The sequence below is a fragment of the Lucilia sericata genome, unplaced genomic scaffold, assembly GCF_015586225.1.
Source record: "Lucilia sericata isolate MDLA Ls3-8-SP2 unplaced genomic scaffold, ASM1558622v1 Contig000335F_arrow, whole genome shotgun sequence".
NCBI classification, from domain to species: domain Eukaryota; kingdom Metazoa; phylum Arthropoda; class Insecta; order Diptera; family Calliphoridae; genus Lucilia; species Lucilia sericata.
Genome location: NW_023994355.1, coordinates 365001 through 388765, shown reverse-complemented (window position 1 = coordinate 388765; position 23765 = coordinate 365001). Strand labels below are relative to the sequence as shown.

At 33.0% G+C, this 23765-nt stretch overlaps 1 protein-coding gene across 3 annotated transcripts in view; it reads right to left on the bottom strand.

Annotated features, from left to right (window-relative positions):
* LOC119603767 (muscarinic acetylcholine receptor gar-2) overlaps nt 1-23765 on the bottom strand; it is a 74452-nt gene continuing 50687 nt past the window's right edge. The window contains exons 3-6 of one of the 3 annotated variants that reach the window (XM_037955935.1): nt 3172-3386; nt 2701-3101; nt 996-2630; nt 1-890 (exon numbers count right to left, since the gene is read on the bottom strand). In XM_037955935.1, coding sequence (XP_037811863.1) covers nt 115-890; nt 996-2630; nt 2701-3101; nt 3172-3293 — 2934 coding nt within the window. In that variant the 5' untranslated portion in view covers nt 3294-3386 and the 3' untranslated portion in view covers nt 1-114. Of the gene's footprint in view, nt 2631-2700; nt 3102-3171; nt 3387-23765 lie in introns of all 3 variants that reach the window. The other 2 variants (XM_037955936.1, XM_037955934.1) reach the window with 2 other exon arrangements.

Here is a 23765-nt window from a genome sequence, read left to right as displayed (position 1 = left end):
TTAAATGTAAAAAAAACTTCAGTTCAATTAGTTTTGTTCCACACTGTATGTGTGGGTGTATATGAGTGCCAGTGTATTTTATCTTCATTAATTTATTAATATTATTATCATCAATTAAGTCATATGCCAATCGCCCTTAAGTATCCTTGTAAATGTCTTTTTAAATTGTTGATTGGCTAAAGCATAACAGAAGGGATTCATGGGACTATTGGCATAGCATAGGAAGTAGGAGAACATATACAAATGCTCATTGGTACAGGGCGGGTTACGGCAGAAACCCTCAACCAAGGCCAGGACATGATAGGGTGTCCAACAGGCCACAAAACAACCCAATATAAAGGAAATAGTACGAAATGCTTTTCTTGCTCGATTTTCGGATTTGGATTTTTGTCTACCCACTCCGATGACCAGGGGTATGGTGGCTTTTTTACTTTTAAAGTGTTTGCCTATGGAATGGATGAAGGCTCTTTTGCTGGAACTGCGATTGGTGTTAGCCGTTGACGTCGTCGTTGACTTCTTTTGTGACTTTACCGAGCCTGACTGTTGTTTTGGCCCCGCCGAAGTGTTTTGTAAACCGGTCGATGCCGAGCTAGTAGTACCCGAGGTGGAGGCAATTTTGTTGGTAGTATCGGAGGTCTCTCGTTCCTCAATTTTATCAAGACTTTTGTTAACACCAGTCGTATGAGTGGTGTTGGTAGTAGGTGTCGCCGTTTCCGTTTTAATGGCAGTTGTAGTTTGCTTGGCATTACCATTGCTGGGCATAATACCGGCCGTGGGTGGGCTGGAGCTACGCCTTACCTGTGTCTCTTCCTCCAACAGTTTGGCTGTATGTGGTAGTATCATGAGATCTATGCAGCTTTCGCGTCGTATCTTCTCAAAGTCTTCCAAACCTGTATAGGAAACGAGTAATTGTTTTTCAATTTCAACATCTTGTGGGGGATTTTCAAAACTGGGAGCAAAATAGATTTCGGTGGATATAAGGGTTAGGGAATCACCTTGTGCATTATTGTTATTATTGGAACATGGTGGTAGTGTTGGTGGTGGTTCCGAGGGAGGTTGTGATTTTTGCTGTTCTAGTTGTTGCTGCTGTTGGGCTTTTTGCAAAGCCTGCGATAGCAGTGTAGGACTACTGGCAATTTGATTGGCACGCAAAGGAGAGCCGGCACTTGTGATTTTTTTCAATGGTGGCTGTTTGGGGAGTTGATAGGAGCTGCTCTGACTGCCATCATTTGCTGTGGGTGAAGGTAAGACTATGGAACTTTCATCCATATAACGTATTTCGGAATTATTTGTCATCATGTCGTAGGTAAGTTGGAGTTCACTGTTGCTACTGCGATCTCCGAAGGGATTTTCCGAGCATTCGGAAAACAAAGAAGCACATTGGAATTGTTCTGGAGGAGGTAATATAGCCTGTACCAGACTATGCTGTACTTGTTCACGGGGTACATCAATGGGAGCCAAATCGACAGGAGATAGGGGTGAATTGTCTTCAGGTTGTACAGTAGTTGCTACTATACTGGGTTTGCGTTCGGTTTCAACGATTTGGGAGAGTGTAGCACAAGAGGTTCTCTTAGTTTTCTCCGCCATTGAATGGCGACTAATTTCCTCTTTGCTTTGTGCTCTTTCTAGTTTATGGCTTTGGTTGGGAGAATTTGCTCCAGAAGACAAAGGCATGGCTTCACTGGATTTGGAGGTGGGAGTACACAAACCTTTACTACGGGTGGCTATTAAAGCTGCCTGGGCTCCGAACACCAAGCCAATGGAAGAACGTTTGCGCAAATTGGCCAATTTTTGTTGATTCATAAACTGCTGCACCTGATTGACGGAGGATTCTTCATCAGAATCAAAAGCTGGACTGCTGGAACGCTCACTCTTCTCTACTTCTCCCGAATCAGGTTTTGAGTCTGTTTTTCCTTTGGCATCGGATATACGTCGTTGTTCATTGACTGCCTCCACTAAAGCGCCATTAATGATTTCAGCCGCCTGGGCCAAAGGATTCGATTGTCCCGAACCGCTGTAACGTTTAACCATTTCAGCGGCTTCTGAATTTTGTCCACCGGCCATTTCCACCTTGGTTTTGAGTATCTTCTCCTCTATAACACCTATACCAGCGGCATGACCTGCCATACCGGACATGGCTCCTGCACTTAAAGCCACCATAGATTGCATTTTACGCTGTTTAGCTTCGCTACGTTTCTGCATTTCATAGGCTGTTTTATAAATGCCACCATAGAGCACAAATAAAACTATCAGTGTAGTCCAATAGTAACCTATGATAAGGGCTGTATTAAATACAGGATCCTTAAGAAACTGTACAGCACATTGACCGGGCAACAAGTCACGTTTACCGGTGAAGTGTTCCCAACCAAAAATGGATATGAAAAATAATAAGGCTGGTATTATCCAAGTTATTGTCACCATGTATATGACGCGCCGTTTGGTGCGCCAACTTCTATATTTGGCGGCTATCTTTACCGAACAGTAACGATCTATGGTTATCAGCAGCACCGTATATTGTGAAACCAAACACACAGTATAGTCCACCGAAAGCCAGAGATCACATAACAAAGGACCCAAATCCCAGTAGCCCATTAATACATAGACCGTATAAAAAGGCATGGAAACGGTACCTTTAAATATAAAAATAAAGTATGAAATTTTAGAAAATTTGAAATAGTTCTGCTGGGGAAACAAACTTACCTATCAGCATATCCGTGGCAGCTAAGGAAGCTATAAAATAATTACTGGGTTGTCGTATATTACGATCCACTATGAAGGCCAGCAGCACTAAAATATTGCCACCCACTGTCAAAATGATACAAATAGCCAAACACACTGCTATCGCTATGGTTTGCCACAGTTCGAAGGGTGGCAATACCAAGGCAGGACCTTCCACCTCACTCGAGGCATTACCCTCAATTGTAGTGCCATTTGTGCTTTCATTAATATAGGCCACCAATTGTTTAATATCCTGTTTACTCCACAATTCCAGTTCATCATTATCACCAATAAAGGCTTGCAATAGACGTTTGCACTCATTATGCTCCACAAAACGATTGTAAATGGATTTACAAAGATTTTCACGTTCCTTTTTCAAGCGCCTTAGAAGAGAAACAAAAATTAAAGAGATTTCATTTTAGAAGTTGTAGTTATTTTTGAAATTCTACTCACCATTGTGTTATGAAATCCGGTTTGATAGAGTAAATGGGATCTGAACGATTGTTGATCTCTATTGAGTCCACCTCATATTCCTCCACTTCATGTTCACCATTGCCCAACTGGCTGTTCATCATTTTGTGTAATATTTTCTTATTTATCTGTTAAGGTTTTCAAATATTTCCAACATATCCATCACTATATAGTTTAGTCGTAACAAAATTATGTTTCTGAAAGAAAGATAACGTGATAAAAATTATAAATCTTTAAAAATGTAAAGAGTTTAATATTAAAATAACTTGTTTCCGTCGAATATAATTCGTCATTAAGTATTTGATTAAAGTTATTCAGTGAATAAATTTCCTTGAGTTACTGTACTCCATTAAAGGATTACTTTTTTAATTTAGAGATTGCGAACAGCCTGCCAGCCAACCAACCATTCAACTCTGCATTGGTATTATACTAGTAATCCTATGCTGAGTTTCTTCCTGTTTACAACCTTTAAACTACAAATTGAAACCTTCAATGGAAATTTCCCTCCGTTGCAGTTGAAAAACTGAAAAGCATTTTGTTTTTATTATACATGTATTTCCCTGCAATAAAAACATCAAAACCCACTTAAAATGCTTGCAAAATAAAAACTAAGAAACGACTTACATAAGGATTTATTGTGAAACCATAAAATCCCAGTCACTTTTCAATCAACCATAAACCAATGAATGAAATTTAAAAAAACAAAAAACTTGAGAGGAAAAATATTCCAAAGAAATACTATCATCAGCCGCTCACAGTCGTAGCAAAACAATTGTATACATTTGTGAACACCGCCAAGCAGCAGTAAACATTTGTGGAATGTATATTTTTTTAACTGAGATAGATAAGCAGTCAGTTTTATTATCCCTAGCGGTAACCACCACAATGCTCCACAAATGTCGGAGGAACAAGGCCACTTGGGTTACATTTAAATAGACTATAAAATGTTAGAGAGTCACTGTGTCAAATTGACAGACATCCAAGCAACCAGTCAATTTATTCTCTTTGAAATTCTTTTGCACTATGGTGCATACTTGGAACGAAAGTGTATAAATTAAAGTTGATATTACAATTTACATTCATTATTGTAATTTGCTTTGTAGGAACGACAAAAGAGATTTTTGTGGATTTAATGGAGAATAGTGGAATTTCTGTAGGAAATTTGCTTTTATATGCTGTAATTTTCATTATTGCTGCGGAGTTTATTGCAAAGGTAGACTATGGAGCTTTCATTATATACGGACGGTAATTTGCGTTCTGTTTGTCGAGGTTAGTGTAGTCTATAGTAGTCTATAGTCTAGTCTATAGTCTAGTCTATAGTCTAGTCTATAGTCCTAGTCTATAGTCCTAGTCTATAGTCTAGTCTATAGTCTAGTCTATAGTCTAGTCCTATAGTCTAGTCTATAGTCTAGTCTATAGTCTAGTCTATAGTCTAGTCTATAGTCTAGTCTATAGTCTAGTCTATAGTCTAGTCTATAGTCCTAGTCTATAGTCTAGTCTATAGTCTAGTCCTATAGTCTAGTCTATAGTCTAGTCTTAGTCTAGTCTATAGTCTAGTCTATAGTCTAGTCTATAGTCTAGTCTATAGTCTAGTCTATAGTCTAGTCTATAGTCTAGTCTATAGTCTAGTCTAGTCTAGTCTATAGTCTAGTCTATAGTCTAGTCTATAGTCTAGTCTATAGTCTAGTCTATAGTCTAGTCTATAGTCGTCTATAGTCTAGTCTATAGTCTAGTCTATAGTCTAGTCTATAGTCTAGTCTATAGTCTAGTCTATAGTCTAGTCTATAGTCTAGTCTATAGTCTAGTCTATAGTCTAGTCATAGTCTAGTCTATAGTCTAGTCTATAGTCTAGTCTATAGTCTAGTCTATAGTCTAGTCTATAGAGTCTAGTTCTATAGTCTAGTCTCTAGTCTAGTCTATAGTCTAGTCTATAGTCTCTATAGTCTAGTCTATAGTCTAGTCTATAGTCTAGTCTATAGTCTAGTCTATAGTCTAGTCTATCTAGTCTATAGTCTAGTCTATAGTCTAGTCTATAGTCTAGTCTATAGTCTAGTCTATAGTCTAGTCTATAGTCTAGTCTATAGTCTAGTCTATAGTCTAGTCTATAGTCTAGTCTATAGTCTAGTCTATAGTCTAGTCTATAGTCTAGTCTTAGTCTAGTCTATAGTCTAGTCTATAGTCTAGTCTATAGTCTAGTCTATAGTCTAGTCTATAGTCTAGTCTATAGTCTAGTCTATAGTCTAGTCTATAGTCTAGTCTATAGTCTAGTCTATAGTCTAGTCTATAGTCTAGTCTATAGCCTAGTCTATAGTCTAGTCTATAGTCTAGTCTATAGTCTAGTCTTCTAGTCTAGTCTATAGTCTAGTCTATAGTCTAGTCTATATCTAGTCTAGTCTAGTCTATAGTCTAGTCTATAGTCTAGTCTATAGTCTAGTCTATAGTCTAGTCTATAGTCTAGTCTATAGTCTAGTCTATAGTCTAGTCTATAGTCTAGTCTATAGTCTAGTCTATAGTCTAGTCTATAGTCTAGTCTATAGTCTAGTCTATAGTCTAGTCTAGTCTAGTCTATAGTCTAGTCTATAGTCTAGTCTATAGTCTAGTCTATAGTCTAGTCTATAGTCTAGTCTATAGTCTAGTCTATCTAGTCTATAGTCTAGTCTATAGTCTAGTCTATAGTCTAGTCTATAGTCTAGTCTATAGTCTAGTCTATAGTCTAGTCTATAGTCTAGTCTATAGTCTAGTCTATAGTCTAGTCTATAGTCTAGTCTAGTCTAGTCTATAGTCTAGTCTATAGTCTAGTCTATAGTCTAGTCTATAGTCTAGTCTATAGTCTAGTCTATAGTCTAGTCTATAGTCTAGTCTATAGTCTAGTCTATAGTCTAGTCTATAGTCTAGTCATAGTCTAGTCTATAGTCTAGTCTATAGTCTAGTCTATAGTCTAGTCTATAGTCTAGTCTATAGTCTAGTCTATAGTCTAGTCTATAGTCTAGTCTATAGTCTAGTCTATAGTCTAGTCTATAGTCTAGTCTATAGTCTAGTCTATAGTCTAGTCTATAGTCTAGTCTCTAGTCTAGTCTATAGTCTAGTCTATAGTCTAGTCTATATCTAGTCTATAGTCTAGTCTATAGTCTAGTCTATAGTCTAGTCTATAGTCTAGTCTATAGTCTAGTCTATCTAGTCTATAGTCTAGTCTTATTCTAGTCTATATCAGTCTATAGTCTAGTCTATAGTCTAGTCTATAGTCTAGTCTATAGTCTAGTCTATAGTCTAGTCTATAGTCTAGTCTATAGTCTAGTCTATAGTCTAGTCTATAGTCTAGTCTATAGTCTAGTCTATAGTCTAGTCTATAGTCTAGTCTATAGTCTAGTCTATAGTCTAGTCTAAGTCTAGTCTATAGTCTAGTCTATAGTCTAGTCTATAGTCTAGTCTAGTCTAGTCTATAGTCTAGTCTATAGTCTAGTCTATAGTCTAGTCTATAGTCTAGTCTATAGTCTAGTCTATAGTCTAGTCTATAGTCTAGTCTATAGTCTAGTCTATAGTCTAGTCTATAGTCTAGTCTATAGTCTAGTCTATCTAGTCTATAGTCTAGTCTATAGTCTAGTCTATAGTCTAGTACTATAGTCTAGTCATAGTAGCTCTAAGTCTATAGTCTAGTCTATAGTTCTAGTCTATTAGTCTAGTCTATAGTCTAGTCTATAGACTCTAGTCTATAGTCTAGTTCTAGTAGTCTAAGTAGTCTATAGTCTAGTCTATAGTCTAGTCTATAGTCTAGTCTCTAGTCTAGTTATAGTCTAGTCTATAGTTCTAGTCTATCGTCTAGTCTATAGGTCTAGTCTATAGTCTAGTCTATAGCTAGTCTATAGTCTAGTCTATAGTCTAGTCTATAGTCTAGTCTATAGTCTAGTCTATAGTCTAGTCTATAGATCTAGTCTATAGTCTAGTCTATAGTCTAGTCTATAGTCTAGTCTTCGTCTAGTTATAGTCTAGTCTTATAGTCTAGTCTATTAGTCTAGTCTATAGTCTAGTCTATAGTCTAGTCTATAGGTCTAGTCTATAGTCTTAGTGCTATAGTCTAGGTCTTATAGTTAGTCTATAGTCTAGTCTATAGTGCTAGTCTATAGTCTAGGTCTATAGTCTAGTCTATAGTCTAGTCCTTAGTCTAGTTCTCTGTAGTCTATAGGTCTAGTCTATGTCTATAGTCTAGTCTATAGTCTAGTCTATAGTCTAGTATATAGTCTATTCTATAGTTCTAGTCTATAGTCTAGTCTATAGTCTAGTCTATAGTCTAGTCTATAGTCTAGTCTATAGTGGTCGATTTTTATAATATCCATTCCGTGCATAAATGATGTTTTATTTATCCTAATCACACTGACCCACAGTGCAATATTATTTATTGTTAAGAATGTGTGCCTTCTGTTTGTATGCATGTTATACTTTTTGTATACAAAAGCAAAATTTTAAAGTTTAATGAAATTTTCAATATGAAAACTTTATTTTTCCTCTCTGCAGCGACATACATACATATGTATATTTAAAAAGGGGGAAAAATAAACGCAAAACTGTGCAGCACTCTTAAAAAAAGTATTAAACTTAATAAACACAAAGGAAATGCAACAGTTTTTGATGCAGTTACAGCTGCAGCAACCGGCTGTCGCTGCCGCATTAACTGTGTGTGACATGAATACCACCTTGTGCTGCTTTTAGTTTAGCAGAGTCTTAACAATGCCTGAGTGGATGCCACACATTTACATGCACCAACACATTTAATAATAACAAAATTGCTTTTGTATGCACAACATTACATGTACAGCAGAGTGTAAGTGTAATTCCTTGGTAATGTAGTGTAAACAGGAAGTAAAGAGGAGCATGAGAACAGAAACAGCAGCAGCAGGAGTGAAATAAAAAATAAGTAAAACGAACAATAAAAAAAGTTAAAAAGTTTAAATGAAATAAAAAAAATGTTTAAATAGCTACAACAACAAAAATTTATTGTACAAGATGTTACTAAGGTTGACTTTATATTGGTTGGTTGCAGGTTGGCATAGAGAGAGAGAGAGAAAGTGAATGATTGCTGTTGTTTGGTCTGAAGGACCACTTGTAGCTAAAAAAAGGAAATAGATTCTTCATTAAATTATAGCTAAACTAAGTTTAAGTTTTGCAAAGAAAAAAAAAAAAACTGGCAACAACAAATATTTACTTTTGTCTGTTTGTAGGCCAAATAAATAAATCTACCTTGTAAATCTATTTATTTTTGCTACTAAAGTCATTTTTCATAAAATTACTGCAAATAAATAGTAGAAGAAAATAAAATAAAAAATATATAATTGAATTTATTTGCGTAGTAGATTTTATAAAAATATTTTTACCACAATCAACTGAATCAACAGTAACTGTTGGAGTTAAATAATTTAAAAAGAAACTTTTGTCTTTAAATTAACTCTAAGTTCTGAGGAGTTTTAAAATTTTGAACAAGAACTTAATTAAAATTATTTCGAAAATAATATAGAAAAATAAGTAAATTTTCGTTGAAATAATTGCAATTTTTTTATTTTTCATAAACTTCATAACTGTAATACCAAAAACAATCTTTTATTTAACTTCATAATCTGAAAATCAAATCAAAAACCTTTAACACAAAATCTTTTGTAAACCAAACAATTTTTCTCGTAATCATCCGATAATAGAAAACTACTCTGTACTTTTAGTTTGTAATCCTAAAGCAAAAAAAAAAAAAAAAAAAAAAAAAAAGTATGACAAAGTTAAAGTTACAACAGCAAAATATTTAAGATTCTTAACGAATTACAAAACATGTAACCAACATAAAGACATGCTTAACTTAATCCCCTTCTGCCCTATTTTGTGCTGCAATAACACTGATAGTGGTTAGTTATTTTTGGATGGGTGAATAGGGTCTGATGTAGAATAATAGTTTTTCGGAAAGAATAACACAAAAATGTTATATTTCTTTTGTACTCTCATATGTAAGTTTAACAAATACAAATATTACATATGGATAAAAATCGATTTATACTTTATGACTGTAACACATTGTGTCTTAATGTGAGTGTTTGTGTGGATATTTTTTGTATGTTGCACAGTTGTGTTCATATGACCCATGTTTCAGAAGTACTATATTTGATCTAATTTCTTTATAGATCTTCAAAATATGTCAGTTCTAGTGAAGTTCTAGTTCAGTTCTAGTTCAGTTCTAGTTCAGTTCTAGTTCAGTTCTAGTTCAGTTCTAGTTCAGTTCTAGTTCAGTTCTAGTTCAGTTCTTCTAGTTCAGTTCTGGTTCAGTTCTAGTTCAGTTCTAGTTCAGTTCTAGTTCAGTTCTAGTTCAGTTCTAGTTCAGTTCTAGTTCAGTTCTAGTTCAGTTCTAGTTCAGTTCTAGTTCAGTTCTAGTTCAGTTCTAGTTCAGTTCTAGTTCAGTTCTAGTTCAGCAGTTCTAGTTCAGTTCTAGTTCTAGTTCAGTTCTAGTTCTAGTTCAGTTCTAGTTCTAGTTCAGTTCTAGTTCTAGTTCAGTTCTAGTTCAGTTTTAGTTCAGTTTTAGTTCAGTTTTAGTTCAGTTCTAGTTCAGTTCTAGTTCAGTTCTAGTTCTAGTTCAGTTCTAGTTCTAGTTCAGTTCTAGTTCAGTTTTAGTTCAGTTTTAGTTCAGTTCTAGTTCAGTTCTAGTTCAGTTCTAGTTCAGTTCTAGTTCAGTTCTAGTTCAGTTCTAGTTCAGTTCTAGTTCAGTTCTAGTTCAGTTCTAGTTCAGTTCTAGTTCAGTTCTAGTTCAGTTCTAGTTCAGTTCTAGTTCAGTTCTAGTTCAGTTCTAGTTCAGTTCTAGTTCAGTTCTAGTTCAGTTCTAGTTCAGTTCTAGTTCAGTTCTAGTTCAGTTCTAGTTCAGTTCTAGTTCAGTTCTAGTTCAGTTCTAGTTCAGTTCTAGTTCAGTTCTAGTTCAGTTCTAGTTCAGTTCTAGTTCAGTTCTAGTTCTAGTTCAGTTCTAGTTCTAGTTCAGTTCTAGTTCTAGTTCAGTTCTAGTTCTAGTTCAGTTCTAGTTCAGTTTTAGTTCAGTTTTAGTTCAGTTTTAGTTCAGTTCTAGTTCAGTTCTAGTTCAGTTCTAGTTCTAGTTCAGTTCTAGTTCTAGTTCAGTTCTAGTTCAGTTTTAGTTCAGTTTTAGTTCAGTTCTAGTTCAGTTCTAGTTCAGTTCTAGTTCAGTTCTAGTTCAGTTCTAGTTCAGTTCTAGTTCAGTTCTAGTTCAGTTCTAGTTCAGTTCTAGTTCAGTTCTAGTTCAGTTCTAGTTCAGTTCTAGTTCAGTTCTAGTTCAGTTCTAGTTCAGTTCTAGTTCAGTTCTAGTTCAGTTCTAGTTCAGTTCTAGTTCAGTTCTAGTTCAGTTCTAGTTCAGTTCTAGTTCAGTTCTAGTTCAGTTCTAGTTCAGTTCTAGTTCAGTTCTTTCAGTTCTAGTTCAGTTCTAGTTTCTAGTTCAGTTCTAGTTCAGTTCTAGTTCAGTTCTAGTTCAGTTCTAGTTCAGTTCTAGTTCAGTTCTAGTTCAGTTTCTAGTTCAGTTCTAGTTCAGTTCTAGTTCAGTTCTAGTTCAGTTCTAGTTCAGTTCTAGTTCAGTTCTAGTTCAGTTCTAGTTCAGTTCTAGTTCAGTTCTAGTTCAGTTCTAGTTCAGTTCTAGTTCAGTTCTAGTTCAGTTCTAGTTCAGTTCTAGTTCATTCTAGTTCAATTCTAGTTCAGTTCTAGTTCAGTTCTAGTTCAGTTCTAGTTCAGTTCTAGTTCAGTTCTAGTTCAGTTCTAGTTCAGTTCTAGTTCAGTTCTAGTTCAGTTCTAGTTCAGTTCTAGTTCAGTTCTAGTTCAGTTCTAGTTCAGTTCTAGTTCAGTTCTAGTTCAGTTCTAGTTCAGTTCTAGTTCAGTTCTAGTTCAGTTTAGTTCAGTTCTAGTTCAGTTCTAGTTCAGTTCTAGTTCAGTTCTAGTTCAGTTCTAGTTCAGTTCTAGTTCAGTTCTAGTTCAGTTCTAGTTCAGTTCTAGTTCAGTTCTAGTTCAGTTCTAGTTCAGTTCTAGTTCAGTTCTAGTTCAGTTCTAGTTCAGTTCTAGTTCAGTTCTAGTTCAGTTCTAGTTCAGTTCTAGTTCAGTTCTAGTTCAGTTCTAGTTCAGTTCTAGTTCAGTTCTAGTTCAGTTCTAGTTCAGTTCTAGTTCAGTTCTAGTTCAGTTCTAGTTCAGTTCTAGTTCAGTTCTAGTTCAGTTCTAGTTCAGTTCTAGTTCAGTTCTAGTTCAGTTCTAGTTCAGTCTAGTCAGTTCTAGTTCAGTTCTAGTTCAGTTCTAGTTCAGTTCTAGTTCAGTTCTAGTTCAGTTCTAGTTCAGTTCTAGTTCAGTTCTAGTTCAGTTCTAGTTCAGTTCTAGTTCAGTTCTAGTTCAGTTCTAGTTCAGTTCTAGTTCAGTTCTAGTTCAGTTCGAGTTCACTTTTAGTTCAGTTCTAGTTCGGTTTTATAGACTAGTTATTATTATTATTATTATTAAATATATTAACTTTTTTTGTGCTTATGGGCCCACTGTAAGCCCGGTTTAAATGTGTTAGTCAAATTCCATGTGCAACAAATTTCTACTCTATTATTTTGCTCTTTTTTCTGTAAAAAAAATGAAGAAAAATCTATCTACCTAGACTCCATGCGTACATATTTAAACACTTGTTATCCTTTGAAGTCAAGTCAAGAAGACAAGAAGGAAGACATACAGACGTACATTCAGACACACTTACTCATATCATACGAGTACAATATTGATTGTTTTGCTTGGTTTATTTCTTAGCAATTTTTCTTGCTATTTTTTCTATACAGTCTTCTTGACATTCGAACTTCCCTGCTTTTACCACGTACGTCTACTCCTTGTCAATCAAAATTATTTTTTCAATACTTTTGTATTTGTACAAGAAATGCTTTTGTATAAAAACCAAGCAGGACATGGCACAAATAATGGCAGATATTCTTAATTATAACATGACAATTGCTAAAATTGCCATTAGAGTAAAATAATGTTATCTGGAGAAAGCCATAGTGTTTATTTACTTTTTTATGAAAGAAGAGAGTGCGATAAAAAACGAATAGAAAACGTACACCCAGGTGTTGACCCTTTATTTTTATTTTATTTTTGTTAATTATTCATAACATAATGCCAGCTATTCAATTATTTATTTATTCACTCACTCATTCCCTCCCTTAGCCCTTTCTTTTCTGTTTACTTTTGTTCATTGTTTGTTGTACACTAAAGGAAGTGGGTGTTATGTGCAAGTATTTGGTCAATTTTGATAGGAGATTATACTTTTTTTGGGAGCTGGATTAATTATAATTTGACATGAATTTGCATGTTTAATAAGCTCAATTAAGAGCAGGAGCTGCTATTAAGAGTGATTTATGTGCTATTGAAAAATGTTGTTAAAAGTTTGTTAAACTTTTTAAGCAGGAAAAAGTTTATCAATTTCATAATTTAATTGGATAAGAGTTGTAGAGATTAGGTTATTGTTTTTGTTTTGTTTTTGTTTCGAAAAGGGTGAAATGAAGTGGAGAAAAACGATGCAATATTGGGATTTAATATAAAATGTTTTGTTACATTTTTTGGTAAAATACTTATAAAATATTTAAGTATCTTGTGTATTATTTTAAACAGTATTTGTTGGCTTTAAGTTTAAATTTACTAAGTTTTCTTGTGCACCAATATCTTTGAAACTTTTAACTAAGATTTTTAAAAGCAGAGAACTCTTCAATAGTTGATGAACTATTATAATATTTTAGACAATACAGCAGAATATTATTAGACTCACTTTAAAAGTTATTGTTGAAGTTTGACTTTTACAGAACTTATTTTGTTTATGTCAAATTTAAAGTTGAAATTTACTTTTGGAAATTTAAGTCTCAAAAAAAGTGTAAATTTAAGAAGAATGTTTTCAAATACATATTTCAAGCGATAATTCTTTTCTTCAAATACATGTTGTTGCTTTTAATATCGTTGTACATTTGACTTGAGCCCCATTACATCTGAACAATTCTATTACACATAATACATGTATGTCTGTCTATCCTTACGTCTGTCTATTTGTATTAATATAAGTGTGTTCGTACGTGTGTGTGTGTATGTGTTTGTAATAATAATAATAATATTTACTCCTTCTCGTAATGTATTTGTCTTTTCTTCTTTTTTTGTCTTGATCTGTTTCATGTTTTTTTTTCTATTTTATTTATTTTGCCACATTTCATTACACATTCTTACCGCAACCATCTAAACGAGCTGCAATAATAGTATAAGATACTCCTCTTTTTATTCATTCAATATATATACTTATACATGTATTAAAGATATTGCGACAGAGTGATGGAGAATTATAGAAACATCTTATATTCATTAGCTCTTAATAACTGAATCTTCCCTTGAAAGTTCTAATTTAACTGGAAAACCAAATGATAATATTTCGTAATTTTCCTCAACATAGTTACCGCAACTATACTATATCCATTGCAACTATACTATATCCATTGCAACTATATGTATATTGTTGTCGTAAACAAATAATTTAATTTTAACAGTATTATAGTTACTGTAAACATTGGCACGTTCATCGCAATTATAATTTTGAGTGTGTTTCACAAAGATATAATTATTTTTTAACACCTATGATTCAGCAACAGCACTTAGAGAAGTATTTGGTAGTCCGAAATATCCAGCCAATAAATCAGGATCCCTCTGTATGTCAGATAATGTGACAAAGGATGTAGGAATTTCCAAAGTGAATTCGAAGCCAATAATTGCCCCGACAAGTTGAGTAGAAGGCCTCAACTCAAGAACTTCCCTGAAGTAAAAAAAAATCAGTACTAGTCTCCTGTCGGGCAGAGTAGTCTTTTCCGATGGTTCACCAATTATATCAGTTCCATTCTAGATCATAAAGAACGATCTACGGAATGACAGGCAACTACCAATTATCAACCTTGTTACCCAACCTATACTGGCGCCCTAATACTCTTCAGGTAGTAGGGCTCCAGTATGGGTGAAGGAATCCAGCAGAAGTTGATCTGTCACATCAGCCAGTGACATCTGTTGAGATGGTAACAGCATCGGAAAGAGAATCCAGACATATATGGCATTTGGACATTCTCTCCTCGCGAATTTGGGTTTTAACCACAGCCAATACGTGGATCCCGAAGAAACCTCAACCAACTGACCAGCCAGGATAAGTCCTGCGATCAACTTGCTAGTACTGTATAGTAGTGCAAGATTATATGGGGCTCGGGTCCCGGGAGACAAGAGGTATTGTTAGCACCTCTTTTCCCCAGGATATTGCAATAACACCAAGATGATGATTTCACCAAGGTAACATGCCCCCAGGGGGAACGCGTTTGGGAAGTAGTCTTCATTTTTGCAGGGAAAATTAAAATGGCGTAGTATCGATTCAATAAGTGCCGTCAAAGTAAAATTAATCTATTAATAGATGCGCCAAAAACGTAAAGTCATTGCTGAGTGATTTCATGGAAGGAAAACTTTTTCCTGTCCTTTTTATAGGCGAAAAATTTGATCAATGATCATGAGAAATCCATCCTCAATTTCATTCACCTGGCCATTTTGTAGATAAAGGTTACAATATGCTGACTGGTACATCAGAATGTCCTGGTACCCAGAGCAGATCCAGTTCTGTATGACCCAATAGCTTTTTAAAAGACTTCCGACATTTCCTATGATCCCTTCTTAGCAAAGAGGATTTTATTAATTTAGTAATCCATGTGAGATTCAAGTGGTACTTTCGAAAAATTCGTTTCCACGTTAATTGAAAGACCAAAGACTGTCAACTCAGCAGAAGCAATATCAACCCAAAGTTTTTTCCCTTAATAAAAACTATCGAGTACAGTTGAACTGTTACTGTTAGCAACAACATTACTTAATTATAGACACAATTTGGAGGATCATAAAAAAGGGTATATGTATACCAAAAGAGCATGTTAGATGTTTTTAAGTGGTAATGCATCACAGTCCCAAAGGTGCAACATGTTTGAGCTCGTAACAAGACCTCGAAGTGCTTCTAAAAATCAGAATTAAGCGAAACAGTGTTATCTGAGCAGGACAAGTAGTTTCTATTAGAGTTTATAAAAACTTTTAGTAATCACCCCTATTCTGCATTTCGATTACGTTTACGCATTCAGTTATGCAACGATCGAAAAAAAGAAGAAGCAATTCCATTTCGTTTCAATGCTTTACGAATGTGTGTATTCTGCGTTACGATCGTACCTACGTTTTTGTAAGTTGTTGTTTATGTGGCGGAGAGTCGAATTGAAATGCAGAATACCAAAGTTGCCAAACGGAGAAAATTTCGATCCGAATTGAAATGCAGAATAGGGGCCAATAATTGTGTGATTTAACACATTTCAACCTGTAAAGACAATCCCTTACTATTGATGAGAGTGTGTATGAGTAGGAATATGTGTGTTTGTGAATGTGAAAAAAAAACAAAACATAAAGAAATAAAACAATAATCACCAAGAACAACAGCATCAAAAACAGAAACAATAACGAAAAAATAGAAAAAAAATAAAGAAAAAAAAAAACTGACAACAGCAGCTACAACTATGTACAACAAAAACAAGTAAGAAATTATAGTCGGGCGAGGCCGACCATATAATACCCTACACCTGTTACAAAAATAAAATGTGATTTAGTTTTCATAATAAAGCATTTAAGTTGAATTGCACCTTGCCTTGAATTACACTTAAGCCATTTATTGTTGAATAAAATTGTGGACATTTAAGTCAAATTTTGAAGGGGGATTTGTATAGGGGCTTTGGTCAAATGAGACCCTATAATTATAAAATTCATGCGAGTCATTAAGGCTAGTATAGAACTTGGTTTTGCAGCTTTTTGTCGAGATACGAGTATATTAAACATAATTATAAACTTAAAATCCCTATTCGTCGGGTTAAGTTGTATGGGGTTTAGGTGAAATAATGGACCGATGCACAGTGGTATAGGAAAAAAAAAAGAGGGAAATAATTCGGTAACTTCTAAACGGTTAATCCGATTTTAATGAAATTTGGTATGCACAAAGAGGAGGTGTTGTCGAGTTTAGGTTTTGAATTTGGACCTTATAGGCCAACCAGGGGCCCGGCGGGGGGTCCTCAAATTAGGACACCTCGGCTATGTTAAATTTTTAAAACGATCCTATTTCTTCATTTGAGTTCCGATTTAAAAAAAATTTCGTATATAGAATCTCCTCATCGAGCACTATAAAAAATGTCGTCGTAGCAGTAAATTATCTCTTATAGTTTAGGAGATATTCGCATTTGAATATTAAAATTTTAAAATTTTTACCGTCCTTACTTTAGTTTTTTTGATAATAGCAGGTCCAAATATTTCCGATTTTCGCCATTTTTTTTTATTTGCTTAACAACAAATTTATATACCAAGCAGTGAAAGAATTATGTAAAAATCATGACTGAGTCCAAAGTTATAGGCATTTAAATTTAAAAAATTAAAAAAAGGCGATTTTTTGTCATTTTTTTGGGAAAAAAGTATCTTTTTCTTTTTAAGTTATCTAAAAAGTTTCTAAGAAGATGTATATAGAATTTATACTTTTTGGAAAGCTGACTTTACATAAAATACGATAAATGAAACAAAACCTAAAAATTTTTGATACCGAGGGGACCAGGTCCATCCAAAAAAACCCTATTTTTTATGGAAAATTAAATTTTGAGCAAAAATTCTCAAATCGCATAGTCGATATCAAATTATAGTGACCTGTTTTATATGACCCAATAAGTTCTTAATCATTTTGTAACGGGTTTCGATAACCCCGCCCCTGGTATGGATATAATAGGCAAAAAACCAAAAAATCCCATTTTTGGGATTTTTTAAAACTTTTTTGGGAATTCCGGGATTTCTAATAAGAAAATTCGAAATTTTTATTTAATTTTGGATTTTGAGTAAAAAAATCTACCTAACTGTAAAATTTCATCAAAAAATATTCATAAATAAAATTTTTATTGCAATTTGAAAAATTTGTATCTTCGCAAAAACTGAATAAAAAACATTTTTTAATTTTTTTTAAAAAAAGTATTCCGCGAATTTTTTAATTTTCAAAAATTATATACAGTTTTGAAAAATAGACAAAATTACCTTTCCATTGATATATAACATGCCTACCTAATGTTTTTTAAGTGACAAATTAATTAGGGAAAACTCAACATCTTTTAGAAAATTTACCTAGCACTATTATTTTCATCCATATATGTAACAAATTTAAGAGTTAACCTTATGGATGAAAATAATAGTGCTAGGCAAATTTTCTAAAAGATGTTGAGTTTTCCCTAATTAATTTGTCACTTAAAAAACATTAGGTAGGCATGTTATATATCAATGGAAAGGTAATTTTGTCTATTTTTCAAAACTGTATATAATTTTTGAAAATTAAAAAATTCGCGGAATACTTTTTTTAAAAAAAATTAAAAAATGTTTTTTATTCAGTTTTTGCGAAGATACAAATTTTTCTAATTGCAATAAAAATTTTATTTATGAATATTTTTTGATGAAATTTTACAGTTAGGTAGATTTTTTTACTTAAAATTCAAAATTAAATCAAAATTTCGAATTTTCTTATTAGAAATCCCGGAATTCCCAAAAAAGTTTTAAAAAATCAAAAAAATGGGATTTTTTAGTTTTTTGCCTATTATATCCATACCAGGGGCGGGGTTATCGAAACCCGTTACAAAATGATTAAGAACATATTGGGTCATATAAAACAGGTCACTATAATTTGATATCGACTATGCGATTTGAGAATTTTTGCTCAAAATTTAATTTTCCATAAAAAATAGGGTTTTTTTGGATGGACCTGGTCCCCTCGGTATCAAAAATTTTTAGGTTTTGTTTCATTTATCGTACTTTATGTAAAGTCAGCTTTCCAAAAAGTATAAATTCTATATACATCTTCTTAGAAACTTTTTAGATAACTTAAAAAGAAAAAGATACTTTTTTCCCAAAAAAATGACAAAAAATCGCCTTTTTTTAATTTTTTAAATTAAAATGCCTATAACTTTGGACTCAGTCATGATTTTTACATAATTCTTTCACTGCTTGATATATAAACTTGTTGTTAAGCGAATAAAACAAAATGGCGAAAATCGGGAATATTTGGACCTGCTATTATCAAAAAAAACTAAAGTAAGGACGGTAAAAATTTTAAAATTTTAATTTTCAAATGCGAATATCTCCTAAACTATAAGAGATAATTTACTGCTATGACAACATTTTTTATAGTGCTCGATGAGGAGATTCTATATACGAAATTTTTTTTAAATCGGAACTCAAATGAAGAAATAGGATCGTTTTAAAAATTTAACATAGCCGAGGTGTCCTAATTTGATGACCCCCCGCCGGGCCCCTGGTTGGCCTATAAGGTCCAAATTCAAAACCTAAACTCGACAACACCTCCTCTTTGTGCACACCAAATTTCATTAAAATCGGATTAACCGTTTAGAAGTTACCGAATTATTTCCCTCTTTTTTTTTTCCTATACCACTGTGCGATGTTAACCATTTTCAATAAGCTTCGTCTCAGTACCATAGAAGAACAGAAAAGGTTTACAAGCCCTATTCGGGGGTTCAGTTGTATGGGGGCTAGATGAGAAAATGACCGATGTTAACCATTTTCAATAAGCTTCGTCTCTGGGACAATAGAAGATCATGTGCCAAATTTCATTGAATTATCTTCAAAATTGCGACCTGTAGTTTGATTAAAAGATTTACAAGCCCTATCCGGGGGTTCAGTTGTATGGGGGGTAGATGAGAAAATGGACCGATGTTAACCATTTTCAATAGGCTTCGTCTCTGGGACAATAGAAGATCATGTGCCAAATTTCATTGAATTATCTTCAAAATTGCGACCTGTAGTTTGATTAAAAGGTTTACAAGCCCTATTCGGGGGTTCAGTTGTATGGGGGGTAGATGAGAAAATGGACCGATGTTAACCATTTTCAATATTCTTCGTCTCTGGGACAATAGAAGATCATGTGCCAAATTTCATTCAATTATCTTCAAAATTGCGACCTGTAGTTTGATTAAAAGGTTTACAAGCCCTATTCGGGGGTTCAGTTGTATGGGGGCTAGATGAGAAAATGGACCGATGTTAACCATTTCAATAGGCTTCGTCTCTGGGATAATAGAAGATCATGTGCCAAATTTCATTGAATTATCTTCAAAATTGCGACCTGTAGTTTGATTACAAGGTTTACAAGCCCTATTCGGGGGCTCAGTTGTATGGGGGCTAGGTGAAATAATTGACCGATATTAACCATTTTCAATAGGCTTCGTCCCTGGGACAATAGAAGATCATGTGCCAAATTTCATTGAATTATCTTCAAAATTGCGACCCGTAGTTTGATTGCAAGGTTTACATGGACGGACAGACTGACGGACATAGCTAAATCGACTCAGAAAATGATTCTAAGCCGATTGGTATAGTTTAAGGTGGGTATAGGACCAATATTATTGTGCGTTACAAACATCAGCACAAATCCAATATACCCTCCCTACTAAAGTGGTGTAGGGTATAACAATCATACTGCTAAAATATTGAAACAATGTTTTATCTTTACTTAAGTTGTTCAAACGGTTCCATGCAACCAAATTAAAATAGTATAATGTTGTAACACTTTAAAAGTGCTTAAAATCCCATTGACACTGGTGGCTGTTGCTTTCAATGCTCATGCTGATGTTAATGCTGTTGCTGTTCTACTAACCGATTGTTTGTTTTGTTGGCTTGTGGTCATCATATTAGATGATGTTTTGTTCTCATCTCTTGTAATGTTTACTCTATTGTTTACCCACGTCCGTTCACTCTTTTTGGTAGGTATGTATGTGTGTGTCTGTTTGTGTGCAAACAAAAAACAACAACTTCATAAAGTTGTAAATATTTCCCCAATAAATGGGTTCGTAGTTTTCCACTCGTATTGCAATCAGGAACAAAATTAAAACAAAAACGAATAATATCCAAAAACATAAAACTGTAAATGAAAAACTTTTGCATACATTAACTCTTAAGGGCAGCAGGGATTTGGAGGTATGATGAATTCCAGAAAATTTTGTTTGTTATTTTTGGGATATTGTGGAGTAAAAACGTACAAAAAATCAACACTATTGTATAAACAAAGACTCAATTATTGGCTTATTGTTGTTTGCTCGATTTTTCGATTGTTTGCATATTGGAAAAATTTTCAATTTCAATCGTTTTAACTGAAAACATATTATCTTTTTTTGTTTTTTTTTTTTTTTAAGTAGTATGAAGAAAACTCATTTATTGTTTCTTTTTAGCTTAAAATGACCATCATTTATTTGTAAATTTGTTTATGTTGGTTGTGATTGCTACGATGTTTCCGATAACGATGTATTAAACGCTTTTTGTTGAGTTGTTAGCATTTACAAGCTGTTTCTGTTTCTCAACTATTTATAAATGTTGTGTAATTTATTTTACTCTCGTTTTATTTATGTTATAAAAATGGTCCTTCGAAATCTTTACACATATGGTGTTAGTATTAATAAATTATTGTAAGTGTGTTTTATAAATACATACATACATATGTATGTATTACTTACATGTGTGTTTGTTTTTTTTTTTATATAAGTTTGGCGAAAAGGTTATGGATCTACTATAAGGAAAGGGTAAAAATAAATGTTATTATTTCTTGATAAATGTATGATGTTTGTTTAAGTAACATGGGTAGGCTGGGTGTGGAATGAGAGGCACCTCAGAGCTCAAAAGTTTTATAAATATTTCCTCTTGGCTGGAGTGTTTGATACTGAAAATGGTCAATATCAGTCCGCTATTGATTTAGACTCCATAAAAGAAATTCGCTATACAAAAGAAGAAGTAGCAAAAAAATGGCATCATAATTGAATCCAGCTCCCATATAAGTTCCCTTTTTGAAAATACCTTAAAAGATTTATTTGTGTTCTAGTCTGGTAGACCGGAGGTGGTGGGTTCGATTCCCATGTGAGGCACTGGTTAAGGAGCGCACAACAGGCCCGATAGAGGCCTAGGTGTATTTCATCGGATTTGATGTATATACATCCTCCTTTCAAACTAACTAACTAACAATTTCTCTCTAAAAGTATATACGATATATTCATTCAAAATGACCTCATTATAAAATTTGTATGGTCCTTCCAAACTAAAATGCAAAAAAAAAACTTTAACAAAATTAGCACAAACCATTATACGTATTCACTAGAAACCAAATCTTTTTTTTTATTTTTTCACAATCTTCAAACTGAACTCAACAGTTTTGTTTGCCAAAACATTTGCTTTAAAATACTTCACTTTCCTAAACTTTTATTTACCTTTTTGAAAAACTCTAATTACTTAAAAATCTGGGTAATCGTTTTTCGTTTATTTAACAATTTTATGTGAAAAATAAAATAAAACATTTCATATCTGTCTGCGGGCTATAGCAGTAATTAGGCCAACAAACGCAGCACATACATAAACGCATCAGCAGCTTTAACATCATCATTATCTTCATACTCAAAAGCATATGAGCAGGCACTTCAATACTTTTGTTATTAAAAAATAACTTTTAAGCAAAAAAAAAAAAAAAAAAAAAATACAATTGTTTGTGTAAAATACTACCACAACTTTTTTTATTATTATATTTTTTTAAATATGATTTTTTTGTGTAAATGTTTTTATAATAAGTAAAATACTTGTATGAGCTCCCCTCATACACATGTGAATACGCTAAATTAAACAAACCTGATTCTGGCTGGTGTTCTCTCTTCTTTAGGACCTTTGTTGCATGAACAAATGACTGAATGAATGAACGACTGAGTGAAGAAGTGTTTGAATGAACGGACTTTTTTTTTTGCTTTTGAATAACATTTTTTTACTCATATGTATGTAGAAAGATAAAAAAATCATTTATATAGAATGTTATTTTTTATAATTGCAGATGATTCTTTATCTTTTATATTCATACACTACATTTTTTGGAAGAGATTTTAAATAAAACCAAGGGTTTGCATCTGTAATAAAAAGTATTTACTTTGCTTATATAAGTTTAAAATTTTCAAAATATATATCAAACAAATTTTGAGTTTTCCTAATCAGTCATTTTAAATTGCTTATTTATTTATAAATATTTACAATTATTTGTTAATATATCATTAATCGTAGGATGATTAATTACTTTAATCACTTCCTTGTTAGGCTTTATAGAAATCTTAATTTTGATTTTGTGAAAAAAAGATTGATTGATATTTTGTTTTGATGGATTTAAGTAAAACATTTCATGTCTGTTTCTTATTAATATTAAAATATAAATTGTGCGGCAACAATGAAGAATATAAGAAGTTGTTCGTTGTTTTACAAACAGTTTTAATTTTTTTTTTGAGTTTTCAAATCCAATTACGTTATTCATTTGTTGTCATTATTAAATAATTATTTACTTAGCTCAACTAATTAATAATGACACTTTTCTGATTTATTGTTAAATTACTTATAAAGATAGATAGATAGATAGATAGATAGATAGATAGATAGATAGATAGATAGATAGATAGATAGATAGATAGATAGATAGATAGATAGATAGATAGATAGATAGATAGATAGATAGATAGATAGATAGATATAGATAGATAGATAGATAGATAGATAGATAGATAGATAGATACATAGATAGATAGATAGCATAGATAGATAGATAGATAGATAGACAGACAGATAGATATAGATAGATAGATAGATAGATAGATAGGATAGATAGATAGATAGATAGATAGATAGATAGATAGATAGATAGATAGATAGATAGATATAGATAGATAGATAGATAGATAGATAGATAGATAGATAGATAATAGATAGATAGATAGATAGATAGATAGATAGATAGATAGATAGATAATCTATCAATACTTTCATTAAAAAAAATATGCCATGGCTTACATTGGTTTGTTGTGCGCTCCTTTAGCAGTCCCTCTGGTGGATATCGAACCTACCATTTATGGGTCTGATGTACTACAACGCTAACTGCTAAACTACCGGAGGCACGTTAGAATTAAAATCCGAATAAAAAAATTTCAAAATCCAAAAATATTCCGCAAACAAAATGGTAAATATTCAATTTTTCCCTAAAAATCTGATTATCAATAAGAACTGAAATCTTGTTTCATGTGCGAGTGAGTTTTTTTATCAATCTATTTAAAAGGGGTGGTATGAGTAATATTTGTCTAGACACATAGAAGAATATTACTCATACCACTCCTGGGACACTTAATTTATTCAGCAAGAAAAACTAAAAATAGTACTTTTTATTAATTAGTAATATAACCTATAAGGATTAATGACATCTTTCAATTTCTCAAACTTAAAAAAAAAATCCGAATAGATCAATATTTATTTATGGTTATTCGGGGGAGTGGTTTTCAAATTCGTTTTAATTATATCAAGTTGTCAACTAAAATCTGGACGAAAATGTTATTCATCGTATTACCTTCAATCACAGATGTAATATATACATACATACGTATATAGGTCATTAATTCGAAGAATGTCTTAAGTCATAAAACACA